Source organism: Buceros rhinoceros, unplaced genomic scaffold, assembly GCF_000710305.1.
Source record: "Buceros rhinoceros silvestris isolate BGI_N320 unplaced genomic scaffold, ASM71030v1 scaffold29410, whole genome shotgun sequence".
NCBI lineage: Eukaryota > Metazoa > Chordata > Aves > Bucerotiformes > Bucerotidae > Buceros > Buceros rhinoceros.
Genome location: NW_010389463.1, coordinates 1 through 16,913, shown reverse-complemented (window position 1 = coordinate 16,913; position 16,913 = coordinate 1). Strand labels below are relative to the sequence as shown.

General features: G+C 41.8%; 1 protein-coding gene across 1 annotated transcript; it reads right to left on the bottom strand.

Moving 5' to 3' along the window:
- Positions 1-283: 283 nt before the first annotated feature.
- Positions 284-12,857, bottom strand: ADSL (adenylosuccinate lyase). The gene is made up of 12 exons (XM_010134428.1): positions 12,652-12,857; positions 12,197-12,241; positions 11,330-11,409; positions 8,818-8,989; positions 8,472-8,518; positions 7,977-8,067; positions 7,069-7,138; positions 5,925-6,072; positions 3,833-3,923; positions 3,191-3,280; positions 742-918; positions 284-426 (listed from the first exon to the last, which is right to left on the bottom strand). The coding sequence occupies exons 1-12, from the start codon at positions 12,814-12,816 to the stop codon at positions 340-342; spliced, it is 1,263 nt and encodes a 420-aa protein (XP_010132730.1). The 5' UTR covers positions 12,817-12,857; the 3' UTR covers positions 284-339.
- Between the last annotated feature and the right edge of the window lie 4,056 nt (positions 12,858-16,913).

Here is a 16,913-nt window from a genome sequence, read left to right as displayed (position 1 = left end):
TTCTCCCTATCCTGCTTTTCAACAAGTCATACGTGAATGTCAGGCAGCACCTGGCATTGCTCTTTAAACAGCTGTCAGTGCTCTATAAGGGGCCAGTGAAAGGTGCTCTGATAAAGGTACCTTGTCACAATGAAGCATTTCTCTAACTCAGCACACAGTAGATGGAAACTTGATTAAACAGCAGACAAAGGATGGAAAGCCCATCTGGAATCATTGTGGCTTTAAGTTCTGAGGGTTAGATCTACTGTAGAGAACCAAAATAATGTGACACAGTGAACAGGCCTGGTTCAATAAGGCTTTTATTATCTTCCTGTGCCCACACACCTTTGCAGAATATACCTAAAGTGCCAGCTCAATTTTCCCACCCATTTGGCTTTGGTATGGAATCAGCGCTGGTCGAACCTCCTCCTTCAGGAACTTTGCCACCTGTTCATGAAAGACGGGAAAGAGAAAATCAGCAGAAGAAAGGGTTCCCTTCTTCTCCCCATTCAGACCTGCTTGTCTCACTGGGGTCTCTGTTTCACAGAAACACCTAGCAATCTCATACATCCAGGATCAAAAACATGAAGCACACGAGGAAAGACAAAGAAAGCAAGAAAAACAAGAGAGAAATGTGTCTGCCTTAGTAGTGTGGGCAGAGGTACACAGTATATATGCTCTCCAGCACACAAGAGAACGCAGGATTAAACCACACATTGCGTTACAACCTGTAACACCTGTAGCCTCTTTCCACTACTTTACCTGCTGAGGAGCACGTCCAGTGAAGGAGGAGGGATTCAACAGGCTTTCAAGTTGCTTATGGATAGGGCTGAAGTAGGGATCAGCGCGGACACGGTCAATGAAATCATTATCACCCCCTTCCTGTTTCACAACAGCAGCTGCTTGCTGGGACAGAACACGAATCTTCTCATGGCAATCCTGTAGAAGCAGGGGAAGGGGGAAAGAAAAAAGTCATTCCATTGCTACTGACAGCACGTGTTGATCCTGCTAACTTGTGTGAGAGGGAGAAACATCGAAGTATTCCACACTGGACAGCATATAAATGAGACACAGTATGGGCTGTAGTGTCTCACATACTGCTACACTAAAACGAGGTTTTCTTCATCCTTGCACATCTGCCCTTGGAGGCTAAACCAGGCTGAATGACACATACATTCCCTGTTCAATTATACCACAAACATACGACACTGGAATCCTTTACACTTCCTCAAACTCCCTAAATACTCTTGGGAGTCACTGTAGGATTATTTTTTTTTCCAGTTTTTCTATTTCTTACTTGCAAGATTATACGGACTATAGTAGCTGTTCCCAAAATATTCCATGAACTGTAATAAAGGAACTCCTTATCCACTACTAGTCATCTCCTATATGGAAATCTTGGGAGCACAACAATGTAAAGCCTCTGCAGTTTGGAAAAGGGAAAAGAATCTGCCTAACTTAGTGAGCAGTGAGAGACTATGTAAACCATGCGTACATAAGGTGAAAGGAAAGAAACACCTCCTTACAAACCTGAACGCTTTAAGACATTCTCTCCCAAACAACCTCCACCTGACACTAAGACTGGCAAAACCCTTGCAATATTTTTTTCTTAAACAATTCCTAATCCCTTGTTTGTCTCTGGAAGCAATCCATAAAAATGAGGGAACCCAACTGTAGTCAGGAACCACCTGCAAAATCAGATTCCGCCACGCTGATCATAAAATACAGTCATGTTGTTGCATTTACAGCTATGTAAGAATCTCCTCCTCGCACGTGTTATCCTTGATCTGTCTTCAGTTAGGAGGAAAATTATCTCCTGTTCCTTGTTTTCTCCATCCAAAAGCCATCCTGCTCCAGCACTCACCTGTCTCAGGTAAACCAACCCGTCTTCTGGATGTTTAGAGGAGGGACCCGTTCAGTGGTGGGGAAAAGGAAGTGAGTTTCTTTGATACGAGGTGGGAAAGCATAGAGTTCCCAGCACATGCAAACAGAACATACTAAAGTGCACAAGAACAGGTTTTACTAAGTGTACTAAATTCTACAGATTTGTAATTAAACAGCACCAGGAAGAAGGTAGGCCTGTAACAAACACAAAAAAAAATTCACTCTTCAATCTAATCAAAACAGAGAGGACTGTTTAGGTAAGTATGGGATACTTTAGAAAGAGCACCAACTTAAAAGATAGTAAAACTTACCCACATGGTGTGACCCTTAAGTTTAGTTAGGAAGCTTACTGACTGACCCAGTGACAAACATCAGAGACACATGGGGAAAAAAAGAAAGGAAAATGGATTTTTCCTAACACCAGAGTGAGCTGCCAGAAGGGTTTCAGAGAACTAGAACCACATATCCTACTCACAGCTTCTAGCAAACCCTTTCACTATTACTATCAAGTTTAACTTCTGTTCCTGACGTGAAAATAATCATAGTGGGACAAATTTCTATGTAAAGGTGAGTGAAAATAAACTGTTGTATTAAGATGTAAATTTGATCATCAGTTTTAATCTGGATTGTGAAATTAAATGATAAGGAAATGTAATCTAACTGTGTCTGGATTTATTTACTAAGGAAAACATTAAATTTCAATTTGCTTGAACTCAGAAAACTGAATGAAGAACCACCAAGTTAATATTAAAAAGCACTCTGCCTAATTAGGAAAGGGTGACACATGAATGAATGGTTACATTAAATTTCAATTTGCTTGAACTCAGAAAACTGAATGAAGAACCACCAAGTTAATATTAAAAAGCACTCTGCCTAATTAGGAAAGAGTAACACATGAATGAATGGTTCAGAATGGTCTCACTTGATTTTTCATTAACAGCACAGACTCGTTCTTTTAATTTATACAGTAGCCAACTGCCAGCATGTTCCGTTTAAAGAAGCCTGGCCTGTGTTCCTTCAAACATTTACAAAAGGAAAACGCCTACTAGTATCTAATTATAAAAATTGGTCTCCCTCTTCTCCAGCACAGGCAGCCAGATTAGCTCGAACACACAGTGTTCCTAACAGTAAATACAGATCTCCACAACTGCTCTCTCCTCAGAGAGCAGCGTCTGCCTTTGTAGCTCCAGTGTAACATTAGTAACTCTGTGGGTGTAGGTGGAGAACAAAGAAAGGTGAGATGGTCAGGACAAGAGCCCAGGTACTTTTGTTTCTCAAGAGTGAAATGCCAGGCAGTGAACAAAGGTGTTTTTGACTGCATTTGTACCTGACGGTTGCCCCCTGCTTTCACCATCGCCATGATGATATTCTCTGTGGCCATGAACGGCAGCTCCTGATGGATCCTCCTCTCAATCACCTTAAACATAATAGAAAAAAAGAAACAGCATTACAGCAATTCTGTAGGCAACTGGGACTTGCGATGAAATTTGTCTCCCTCTGAATCTCCAGGACTGAGTAATAATGCAAAGATAATTTCTCTCTTTGAGCTTAGCTATGGAAGTCCAGGTACTGAAGCTGATAATACTTAGAATCTGTATCTTGTAAGGGACATTACTGTGGAAAAGATGTATGATGGATTGTTTTTAGCCTGCAGGTAAGTTACAGGACTGTACAAGATCTGCCTTTACAGTGTCTTTTGGTCTTAAGTTCTACAGATCCATCATGTAGTTCAAGGAAAAATATATTTTTTGAAAAATTTTTGATTTACTACTTCTTGGCTGCAGCCAGTACCCTTTCATGTCTGTCCTGCAAACAGTGACAATATAGTGAGAAAGGAGAGCAAAATTCAGATACTGTTTGAACTAAGAGATAAAACTGTAATCCTTTGAGTGGGAGGATTTTTATACACTTTGGCACAGCTGCAGCATTATGAAGGACGCATCACTGCACACGTTATCTCCTGCTTTACCTTTGGGTATACCACAAGTCCCTCGGAGATATTCTGCAGCGTACTCAGAATGATGTCAGCTGTGAGGAAAGCCTCAGCCAGACACACGCGCCTATGAAACACACATACCCAGGGCCCCCCAGTTAGCAATAAAGGCCATGTTCCAGTCTACCTCAGATCTAGCTCTTCAGTTTCTGCACATAATTCTGTAAGTAGCATTACTGTAGCCCTAAAGCTGGAACTGTTCTCCTTATGGGTGCTTCCTGATGCTTAAACATCATAACCAGGAAAGCTAAAGAACATCTCTTAGCAATAGCTCTCAAGTTGGAGGGATTAAAGGGGGGTTTATTTTTATTTCTTTGTAAAGAGTAGGAGAGAGAGAAAGGGAAAGGGTGAAGGCACACACAGAAAGTTCCAAGATAAGTATATGATTACACAGCTAGAAAAGAGGGCAGCAATTTACGTTGCCAGCAAACATGAGTACCTTCCCCTGTGTTCTATGTTGCTGTGTCTAGTGATCCTACTCTCCAAGAGCAAGGCATGCTGAACTATCATGCTGTGCCTAGCGGTGCTCAGCGGGAAACTGCCTATAATCTGTGCATTTGGCGTGGGCTTCCTCCAAAGAGACCAGCTCCTGGGCACAAAGGAGGCTCCTGACAAAAAAGAATGACAAAGAAGGAAGGAAGGAAGGAAGGGAAAGGAGCAGTGGAGACTGAGCTGTATCAGGCAAAAGGCTCTATGTCACAGTGCAGCAATTACAGCATCATCCATCACTGATGAGTGCCTGGCCCATTCTAAAGAGTGATCTTTTAAAATATGTTAGTACTTGAACTTTGTGCTATATTTAAGACCCCCAATTCTATCACATTATCTTCAAAAATGACTTTGCTCTTTTATTGGTTGATTGCATTTTCTCTGGCCTGCTCTCCTTTCAAAACACCATAGCTTTAACAAGAAAAATCCAAGGCACAGAATTTTTTAAATTGCATTATGAAGTTGACAAATGACCCCTTCTATTAGATGAGGTGAAGATAAAATTCAAAACATTCCAGTGCATCTCTCAACATTTGGTAGCTATAGGGAAATAACACACCATACCAGCCAGTATCCACTTTCCTAAATTCACATTCTTTTCTGCTGCCTATGTAGCTCTTTTCTTAACAAAAATAGCAGCTGTGAAGCAAAGTCCTTTTGGGAAAAGATATTCTATGCTTCTATGAATTTTTATGCAGACATATTTGTGGAGACATTTTAGAAATAACATTCTCATCAACAATCTGAACACTAGACTATAGCCAAAACTGCTCTTGTTCATTGTTCCACAAGTCCCATATCTTAGAAATCGAAAGATTTTTAAGATTCTAGGCTACCAGATTCAGCAACTGTTTAGAAACTAAAATGTTTCAAAGGTAAATATGAGCTTTATGCCAATTCAGTACTATCCGGAAAACAGAAGCATTGAATTAAGTGCTATAATTTATTTGAAAATAATTACAGGTAACTTCTGCTCATCTCAAAATAGTCATAATGGAGAAATCAGAAAACAAAGCAAAGTGTGCTGAGCAGCATCTAAAATACCTGCACAGGTTTTCATGAAACATTACTTAAAAAGATAATATTCATTCTCTTTCTTTAGGATCTGAAATAGTTCTTGTACAGAACAACACTTTACAAAGAGATTAAAATAAGTTCCTTTATATTATTTGGAGGGTTAAGGGATTACAGATAAAACACTGAATTAAGCAAAGAGGAGCAGGGTCAAAAAACCACATTCAAAACAGACAGGGAGGAAAATTTAAGGAATGCAAGAACTGCTGTAGTATGCTGTTGAAACAGGAAGACTGTGAGAACAAATTATTACCATGGCTTTTGCATCCCTCCCTCTCTCTGCTGGTTTACTTTGCAGATGATCTTGATGTTAAAAAAACCCTAACAGTTTTCATCTGATCTTAAGAGAGGAAACCAGTTTGCAGTCTCCAGATTCTATTGAAACTGCTTTCCCTCAAGGTGCTAACTTGTGGTTGAAGTTTAAAAATAGTATTATCTAAATACGTCAAAAGACCCTTTTGCACAAGACCTTCTGAAATTGCTGCACAGCACAATCTAAACAAACCTGTTGGCACTGTCATCCAACGTTCGCTCAAACCACTGCACAGAGGCTGTTTGGAGGGGATCCAGCACCAGAGTCATCAGGTGTCGAGCCAGGCTGCAGCAGCGTTCTGACCGCATTGGATTTCTCTTGTAAGGCATAGCACTTGAACCTGTGCAAGGAGAAAGAGTAATGGAAACAGGATGTAGAAACAGTGCATTCAGAAAGAAGAAATGAAGGTCCTCCCCCACATAACAAAAGCGTGCAAGGAATCATATTTTTGACAAAAGCCTCAAAACATGATGATTTTCTGAGGACAAAATGGAATAAAGAAAATGACACCACCACGCTTCCCCTTCAGATCAGAAACATCGAAACATAAGGAGTAAAAAAGTGAGAAGACATTTTGCAATTCTGCAAAACAGAAGTATTACCACATAAAAAGAACAACGGGCTTGATTTTTGATGCAGCATTTAGAACCATCCCTCTAGGCTATCTATCCATGGCAACTTTAGCAGTGTTCAAGACCCCATCTACTAAGTAATGATGTTCTTCCAAGTCAGACACTTACACTGGTCCTCGTTGCTCTGATGAATGGATATCAAAACCAACCACAGAAAACAGAACAACTCAAGTAACAAATACGGCTTCATTTGCCGATTCTGTCCTATGCTACTCTTTAGGGTGCCTGCCTCAACTGCCTTCCATCCCAGAGCCATAACTCTGTGTCTACTTCTCCCCTTCTCCCAATGTCAGAATCACGTAATTGAAATTCTTTTGGCCAGAGTGCAGCCTAGTTTCAATGTTCCAAATTGGTCTGTTTATAAAGAACACTACGCCCAGTCAAGCTGAAAACCTACAGTTCCAATTAGTGTACTCCTTAGACCCCCATCTTCCTTCGTGGAGAATACGTGACTCCTTCTGCTCTCCCCCCAAACTCAGGAAGCGCAGAAATACAAAACTGATTTTCATTATTTAGTATCTAGAAACTTCAGGGTAAAGTGCATTTTTTTCTCTTTAAAAAGGATGGCAAATTCTAACAATGTCAACCTCCAGTTACTTTAAAGCAACTTCTGCCAGTGACACTTCTAACTTTGCTTAAAAGGCTGCAGCAACATACAAGAAAAGATACATACACTGCTCCAAGAAATGTCTCCCACCCCTTACCAATCTGTTCTTTCTCAAAAGGCTCTTCTATCTCCTTCAGGTTGGCCAAAAGACGGATGTCAGTACAAATCTAGAAAAAAATTAAAAAGAAATTAACAAACAGAACCAAACTAACACACACCAATATAGACCCTGTTAGTGTTCTTGGAGAAATGTTTGCATCAGTGTTCAAGAAGTAAATTGAGGACACAGTGAAAAATATGACAATAAAAATGACACTGTAATCATACTTCCTGGACTAAAAATCCCAATCAAGAAGGCATAAGGAAAAAAAGGTGTCCACTGTATTAGAATAGAACAGGACTTCAAGAAGGGCAAATGTTTGCAGGGAATGGAAGATGTACCAGAAGGGAACAGTGAAAATGCATTACAAAATTACACAGTGATTTGCAAACACAGATAATGTGTGCTTGCTGAACCAGCCAGCCTACAAAACTAAACCAGAAGAAAATACCACAGATTACTTTAGCCCAAGAGGAGACGGAGGGAGGGAACATAAATAAATCAGTGAAAAGAATCCACAAGGACAGACAGAATAACACCATTATCAGAGAAACAATTAACTAGAAGCAAATGGTGAAATTTAAAAACTCGTACACCACCAGGGAAGACATTTACTCCAATTGGATCAACTTATCGCAGATTAGACTAATATGTGGTGTGGGATTTGTTAACCCGTCTTAGACTCTGCTCAGTAAATCTGCTTTATTTGCCAGTGGTCTTAAGATCTTTGAGGTTTGATTACTAGGCACGTACCCAGCAGTGAATTTACACGATTGCAAAGAGAACAGCTGAACACATACACCAATTAACAGTTATCAAGAACAGCGTTCTGCACTATGAGCACCTTCACTTCAGGAACTAAAATGTCTCCCCGTCTTCTCTACATATACCAACAGGGCACTCACCTTATGTATAGATGCCCCAAGGCTGGCCAGCACAGACAGGACTTCAATATCCACCTTGCGACTATAGGTCTGCCCTGTGACCATGTAAGCCCTAAAAATAAGCACGGAAGTTGAGTGCTCCAAGACAGATACAACTGTACTGAAAGATTTTGAGCAAGGAGTGACACAGCTCTTAAAGTGGAAGGTTTTCTTTCTACCCTGACGAGAATAGCTTTGGATTGAGGCTGTCAATTCTGGGCAGCATACAGATAGGAGAGAGAAAAGCAGAGGGAAAACGGACGGCTGTGGTTTGACAGAGAAACAAGCAGAAGTGGCCTGTTTAGGAGGTGATTTCTGTGGGAAGCTACAACTGGGACTGGAAGATGGCAAAGGGAAATAAGTCAACAGCAGCACAGATGTCAGTCTGGCAGCTAGGGGAATCTGGGTCAACATGGACAGCAGGAGTCACACTTTCCTGACGCCAAATTTAGGTGACTAAGCATGCTTGTTACATACCGCTTAAATCCTGCCTTTGCAGTCACTAATCTGTCCAGCTCTTCAACCTCAGGGTGAAGGAAAAAACAAAACAATCACAGCTCAGAATGCAACAGCTGAGGAAGGTCAGCAAAACGTATCCTACTGATTTTCTCAGTTTACTGCCAACAAATGTTACACTTGCTGAGAAGTACCCTCTCCCCAAATTCTGCTCACTTTCACACAGGTCCTTGTCAGTGGCTCAGAGGGATTGCAGTGCCCTTGTGAACGTGATGCCAGGATCTCCCTGCTCCCCCAAACAGAACAGTATTCCAGAGGGGAGAATTGCAAAGACTGCGAAGTCTATGCCCTGGGCTGTCTGACTTACTTTACTGTGGTCTCCCTCAAAGAGCTGTAAGAAGCTGGCTTGAGTTCCAGTGGTGCCTTTTACACCTCGAAAGCGCAGGTCATCCCGAGCCCGCTCCAGGTTGTGCAGGTCCATGCACAAGTCCTGAATCCATAAGCAGCAGCGTTTTCCCACAGTGGTGAGCTGTGCAGGTCTGGAAACAACCAAGAACAGAACGTGACTCACTGGCAATTTGAACAACAACTCCAGGAAGAACACAGTTTGGTGCAGAGTCTGCCGTTAAAACCTCCTTGCAGGCTGGTGTCTCTGACTCCTCTGAGTAGAAACCAAAAAGATCTGGCTTACGCAGGAAGATGTAACAGCACATATATATCACCAGTAAATGGTACTGAAGATACGATCTTTTTTCTCAGGAATTAGATGTAATTACATCAAGAGAAAACAGTAATTATAGTTTCTCTATGTGTTCCAGGATTAAGACGTCAGTGAGAATGGGCATCTGAAGGTCTTTCACTACTAGAGCTTTTGAGAGTTTCTTAAAGAAATGTGCCTGGAAGCCCCCGAGTCAGAGTATGTAGAGTGGGTTTCAGGGCGTTGTTCTAGAATTCTTCTGAGTGAACAGCCGCACTCACTACAAGCGACGCCGCCCGGCACCCGCTATCGCAGCGCTTCGCCGCTACAGCTCCGCTGGTGGAGGGCGACCCCTGCCGGCCCGCCGCGCCTGGGGCTCTGTCCCCAGGGGAGACAAGCCAGGGGGATGGGAGAAACGGGGCCTGCATCTAGCCCCTACACCAGATCTGCTCGTCCGGGGCACAGGAAGCATCCCAGCGACCTTGCAGCACTGGTGTGACCTTCTCAGTGCAGAAACATCTGCGTACACATTGTGATTTGAAATGATTCTTCTAAGTACTGTTCCATTTTATTTATAAGAATACATTCCCCAGCCTCTGGGCAAACATGCAATAATTAACAATTAATAATAATTAACGATACTGTTAGCCAACATTGTTTGTAAGACCTCCACCTTGTGGAGGAAACAAATACCTGCAAGCTTCACCGTCCCCCTGCAAAAGCTCTGAGGAGAAAATGAGGGTATTATGCAAAACCTAGAAGTTCAAATACTTCAACTTATTCACATGAACTCCAAAGACAACCTCTAGACTATTTCAAAAAAACATATGCACATGAATGAGGTGCTCCTGATTGAGCTCAGACATAAAAAGGAAGCATGCAAGGTGCGAAAGCAGAGATGGGCGATCCAGGGGGAATACAAAGAAACTGTCTGACACTGCAGGGATGGGACTAGGGAAGCCAAACCTGCCTGGATGAATTTCATGTGGGATGTAAAAGAAAGGCCTCTGCAAGTACATGAGCATGAAAAGGAAAAGGTAAGGAAAACATGGACTTGTTTGTAAACGGGGCAGAGGCTCTGCCAACAAAGGACTAAGAAAAAGCCAAGGTACCAAAGCCACCTTCATCTCAGTTTTTGTGACTTGCATAGTTTTTGAGTACTCCTTTGCACTCTTCCCAAAAGCCAAGGTAAAACTGAGCCCAAAAAATACTCCCCTGAAAAGCCGTAGATGAAGAAGGACCTAAGACTAGAGCTGACCAAATGGATGGGGCATATACAGCAAGACAATTAATCAGAGACCTGACTTGATGCTCCCACTCTCCTTTGGAAGAAACAAAAACTGACAGCCACCGAGTCTGACATGACTTGTGCTTAATTTCCCTGCCTCTGGTGTACCATATCACCGAGGTAGAAGAGCCAGGCTTACCTCAAGGTGCACAGTTTAACACCCCTGAAAGCAAACTGTGTTCACGAAGCAGCAGGTTAATCTACTCCAAAATCAGACCTATCCAAATCTCATTGATTTGACTCAGCAGTCTGCCTAAAAATATTCTGTTCTGTTGTATTCTACCCTATCCTAAAAGCAGTCACTGTTAGAAGTGCTGCACAGGAAGTGTTAAGCTTCCCAAGAGACAGAAAACAGTATCATCCTGTCAAACAGAAGAAATTCTTCCTCAGGGATCCATATAGGGACGTATGCAAACAGATGGATCCTGAATCATCACAGGAGAAGCAAGCTTCAGCTATAGTGACAGAGTAGCTGTAGTATCAAGTATCCAGTTGGGAAACTTTCTAAGTTGAAGTCAAAACTAACTGAACTGTCAGAAAAAGAAACATAAAGAAAATGCGACTGGAAGACAGGCTTACTGCAGTTTCCAGTCATGCTTTTTGAAACAGACCAGAATATACGCATCTATGCGCGCCAGGAAGTTGCTCTTCATGAAGCTGTGTTAAAACAACTGCTGACAGCTAGTCAAAGCAACAGTTCCATTTCCTAAGACAAGCCTGGAGTCAGGCTCATAATCCTTTTCTGAACCACCAACAGTGTCTTAATGACATCTCAAGCAGTACCAACTGCCACTGGTCAGAGATGGGAAAAAGAAGGATGAAAGGAGGCAGCACCAGGTCAATTTAACCAAAGCACAGCCGACAAAATGAAAGCGAAGGCTGATGGCTACTTACTGGTAGTGAGTGAAGCCCAAAGTAGGCATGTCAGCATACTTCTCAGCAAAGTCGGCCAGCCGGCTGATCACCCGTGCGAGCTGGGGGATGCAGGAAGGATAGAAGAGAGGAAGAATGAGACAGAAAAAAATAAACCCAACCAAAAACCACAGCAGAAGCAGGTATGCTCAAGCACAACAACACTGCGAGGAAAAGGGGAGGGAAACAACTATGCAGTCCTTGGATACTCCCCTCTAATTGTAGAATATGGTGTGTTTCATTTTTTCAGGGCATACACATAATTTTTGCTTGCTACAAAACTCAAGCAAGAGACGATACATGTGGTTGGACTTCAGCTCAAGGCAGTCTAGACCATGTGCCCGACCAAATCCTGCAGTTGGATTATTCCCTGGGTATTTTCTTTATTCCTGGAACTGGTCAGATATAAAACTGCCTGGAGTATAACTGACACGTGTACAGTCTGGGACCAACTGGGTGCACCGAGACATTCAGGTCAGACAGCCAACAGTGCACTACACTCCCACTACATATGACTTCAGAAAATTGTATTATATAGCTTCTTACACGCTGACACACTCCTAGGAACATAGTCAAGGGGATGCCTAAGCTGACTCTGAAAGCAATACAGTTGTTTTTGAAACTAGTAGCCGTGACACAGATAAACAAGGAGTTGATTATAAACCCCATGGTGAGCAAAGCAGCTTTGAGGAAAGACCTGAGAAAGGAACGGTAACTGTTCGCTTTCTTGAGAATAACCCAAACAGCCAGCTCCTCCTGGCTTCCCAACAAGGCTTAGAAAAATCCAAGTTAAACACAGGCCATGAGCATTGTCCACTTCTGAGACTCTGTGCACAATCGCCTTCTCACCTTGGGTAGCAGCAGGTTAAACCCATCACGGAGGACAATCAGATCCTGAAAGCAGCAAAAAAAAAAAAAAGGAAATTTGGGCCATGTCTGAAGGACCAGACATAACCTCTATCAAAGGGAACACAGATAATTAAAATACGCTTTGTCAGCTCAAAAGTCTCTTCTTAAAAGGAAAGCTCTGCTTTCCTTCTTGTATCAAAGCAGAACTCAGGGAACAAGTTAAGTCTCCAAACAGATTTTGCTTCATATCAAGAGAAAAAAGGCAGGAGGAGTTTGCCTTCCTAGGGTAGCTAGGAGAAAGGGGAATTAACTTCAACAGGAAAACTAATAAAAATGTCTGAAAAAGCTACTTGGTATTATTTTATAAAGAAAAGTTCATTAAGACCTATCACATAAGCAACTGTAGCTTTGTTTTGCCCAGCTCTTCAGGCAGGAAGCTGAAAATATTGTATTACCGTATTATCCCCGACATAACAGGAAGTTGCTCCAAGATGAATGATGGCTGCAGCTTTTGGACAGCAGTGGGCAAAGGTGTGAACATGGGCCATCACATCGTGACGCAGCTTCTTCTCTTCCTCTGCTGCCATCTTGAAGTCAATGTTGTCCAGATTTGCTTCCATCTCCTGAATCTGCTCATCTGTGATAGGAAGCCCGAGTGACTGCAAGGGGAAAAGAACTTCCTATTTCTTTTTGTCTTTAAGAGACAAACCCAAATTGAGACAGAAGCTGTTTAAACAATTCACTCCCACACAACATCTCATGGAAGCATGGCAATTTGGCATAATCAAGAGCTGCAGCAGCACAAGCCTTCATTCTAGGGTTGTCCAACCTTTTCCAATAGAGCAGGACAGTGCTTATGCTTAGTTGTTCCCTTGGGCTCCATACTCTTCCCCAATCATGGAACGACCCTCTACCTACCACAAAAATTAGACATGTGGGGAAAAGTGATATAAAAATAGTACGGTTTTAACTTCTTTTAATGAAAATTACCCTTTGGGCAGGTACAATTCAGCTACCATGTGACAACATAGGTTATGTCAGGAAGAAGTCTGGACCACAACTAGACCTACACAACTGTACACAGCAGGCTTTGAACATATGGAAAGGTACATTTATTTGTACCTTTCCAAAAGTCCTTAAGTACTTCGTCTCAGTCTGAATCTGTAAACCTGGGAAATTAGTCACTTGATCTGGAAGCAGGAGATAAATGCTCCTAGTTCGTGTTCAAAAATATTTGCCTCACTTTAAAGACAGAGTAAAATATGAAATCACAGAGTTATACACTAGTATAACTTTTGCTCAGCTCTGTAACTGCACAAGCTAACTAACCTGAGAAAAATGTCTTTTCCTGATACCAAAAGTTTAAAAGTCTCACAACAAACTTGGCATTACTGCCTTTTCTAAATTAAAATGCTCTTGTCTTGTGCATTAGCCATTAGAAATCACCATACAGGAAGCTCCAAGGATAAGAAGTACTTTAAAAGGTGGTTCTTTTCAGAATCAAAGAGACTGAAAAAATGTTTTGCCACGTGGAATCTGATACTAGAGAAGACAGCAAGTGAAGCAGATACATCTTCAAGGTCCTCATCAGATAATTAGTACTCACACAAATTAAAATGTGATGCTGCAAGTTTATACACAAGTGTCCAAATAGACGAGGAAAAGCACCCAGCCCAGGATTGCTGTCTTCGAGGCGTAGTGACACATAAATGTAACACCTGAAAGCACACAGGCAACACACTCCTGTGCTAAGATTAAAATCTCAGGCCTTGTTCACACACAAGGCCTGTGATCTGCTGGGAAAAGCTGACCACAGTATGCCGTCATTGACAGCCATACAGACAGGAAAGAAATAATCCTCATGAAAAGGGACTACTTGTCTTAGGAATATATGGAGAACACAGCGTTTTCTCCAAAGCATTACAGGTCAGTGATACGCTCTCTGGATCGGGCTTTTCAGGTGCCATTTCTCCAATACTTTGATGTGCCACTGTAACAACTATGACTGCTCATTCATCCCTACTCCTATAGGTAGGTGACTTCGAACACCTCCTGAAAGAGAACACCAAGCTGCTCATCTAATAAATAACATACAACAGAAAAATAATTACACAAAGAAAAAGCAGATTCAGGGATACCATAGGCTCTTTTAAGAAAGAAAACATTAAGATTTCACATATGCAAAACATTTAGTCACTTTGACGCTGCAGGATGTTAAAGCTACTTTTACAAGAAAGAGCTCTATGAAATTTGTATTTGATTTTCCACTAACTTTGTTTAGGTCAGGACCTCAAGATTTAAAAAAACCAAAAAACCTGAGGTGTTAATAGAAGTATCCCAGTACAAACAAATTTATGCTAAAAAATAACCAAACCCCTAGAATTTTGGGATGGGTATGAACTCACATGCTTCAGCTCTTAACCCAAACTTTTAACTACTGTCAGTTGCAAAAAGAGGACTTTAAGAATCTCTCTTTTACTAATACTTTGCTGAGTCTCTGCTTTCAAACTCCTGGTATTGAATGTTGTAAGGAAAAAATTGCCAAGTGCAAAAATTTTCTGTCTGTCTTCACAGTTTCCAGTGAAGTAAGAACTGAAAAAATATTTTACATATTCCAAGTGGACTACTTGAAAATTTCTCCCTTAAACAGAGAGAATATTGAAACCATTTGCTTGGCCCCATCCTTCATCTAAAACTTTGTCGCTAAACTGCATGCCTCCTTTTACTATTACCCTGCAAATTTTGGAAAACCTGTGGTTGGATCTTCCTTATATTCTGATATTGCCCATAGCTCATGCATTAGATTTTTTTAACGTACCTAAAAAGAAATACGATGTATCTTCAATGAGGATGATTGGAGAAGCAACATGTGTGTGTCTTGGAAGTCAGCATGAAGTACTGGAGTAAACACTGCCATATTTTGGGGGTTTTCGGGGTTTTTTTGGTAATAAAATGCACCCAAAAGAAACTGTACCTTCAATAAGGAACCTGAGCTAACTGGTCATTGACAGAGCTAACAGGTGCTGAAAGTAGCTGACCCTTCCTTCTTCAGTCCAGAGCTGACATCAGAAGACAAACTTTTCTGGAATGAGGCGGCGTATAAAAATAGTAGTCTCCCTCTTCCCACTAAGAAAAGGGTGTTCAAGAAACTGCAAGATGCTTTATAGGAACAAAACTCTATAGTGGCAATGGGAAATAAAGCAAGAGTCAAGAGATTGAGGCTCGGGGGCTCGGGAGTGGAAACCTAGAAGTCTCACACTGGTTCTTTCAGTAGCTTGCTTTCTCCTGTTAGGTGAGTCGTGTGAAGTATTTTGCTCTTGAATAGTAGAAAATGTTATGATTACCTGCTAGAATTGATATGACAGTGTTTAAATTACCATGCTTTGAACATGCAAAGCTCCTTAAACATGTGTTCTTGGTACTGACATTTCCTATTCTAGATGAGGTTTGCAGTCTGTTCACTCCAGCATCTCAACTGTGACAATACCTAGTGTGTGGTATTTCAGAAGGCGACTCCTGTTTAACACAGCTGTATAATTAATTAAATCTTCAGCTTCTGAAACATCACATTTGGTGCAGCATACTACTGATAAGGCTGCTGTAAAGGTACAATCCTTGAATGCAGAAGGAACACATTAATGATGCTGCTTGTTTATTCTCCACCAAGGTGCTTCTCGGCCCCTACACTAATAGCCAACAGCCAGACTTAATGCTTGGATTGCTTCCCAACAACGCCAGTACTTTGAAAATGGAAACTGAAAGACTCTGTACAAAATGAACGGGCAGCTATTGAGTCTGAAAGCTAAAGCTATCCTGTCAGGGGACAGGGTGGTTTTATCTGTTTGTTTCTTTTCTTTTTATTTTTCCCCCCAACATATTACAGCTTTTTCACTATCAAAAACCTGATAAGATTCTTCCTCTCAGTCACAACAAATCGGGTTACAGCATCTTCAAAACTGACTGTGTCTCAACTAAGTAGTAATAAAGGGCTGTACACCTAACGCTAACTGAGACCTTAGTCAAAGTGAAATAGTTTAAACTACATTTTTAGTATTTTTAACTCCATTGACTCTACTAACACAACAGCTTGTGACTGTATGGACATGCTCTCAGTCCCTGCTTCCTAATAGCTGAATTGATACCAATCTTTTGTGCTATCAGGGTTTATTTTTTTGTGGCAGTTAGCCTGTTAGAAATGTCATAAGCATTTCTGGGGTAACTGTTCTGCTCGCTTTAGCGAAAAGTAAACTTATCTCAGAAATAAAGGTTATCTAAACAACAACTGGCTGCAGATGCGGGGGGGGGTCTAGCTGGCACAGACTGACAGCGTTCTGATTGAACAGGAGAGCAGTCCCATCAGTCACACCTCCTGAAAAGTAAACAGCTGAGCACTAGAGAAGGACACTGACGTTTGCTCAGAATGCACTTCTCCCCCCCCCAAAAAAAAAAACACCCCACAAACCCAAACCACTACTTAGCAAGGCTTTCACAAAACTATTTCACAAAGAAGGTGAAAGTGCAAGGGGGAGGGTATGGGACAGGAGGAGGTGATTTGCTGAATGACAGGTACGCGCAGGATCGCGGACAAAGGGTCGTGGAAAACTGGCTTTGCCCTACACCCTCTGCCCCTGCATGCCCCCGAGGCACGCGAAGGAGCGCCCGAGGGCTGTTCTGGTCCGTTCTCTCCCGCTCACGCCGGGCAGAACCAGGCCGTTAC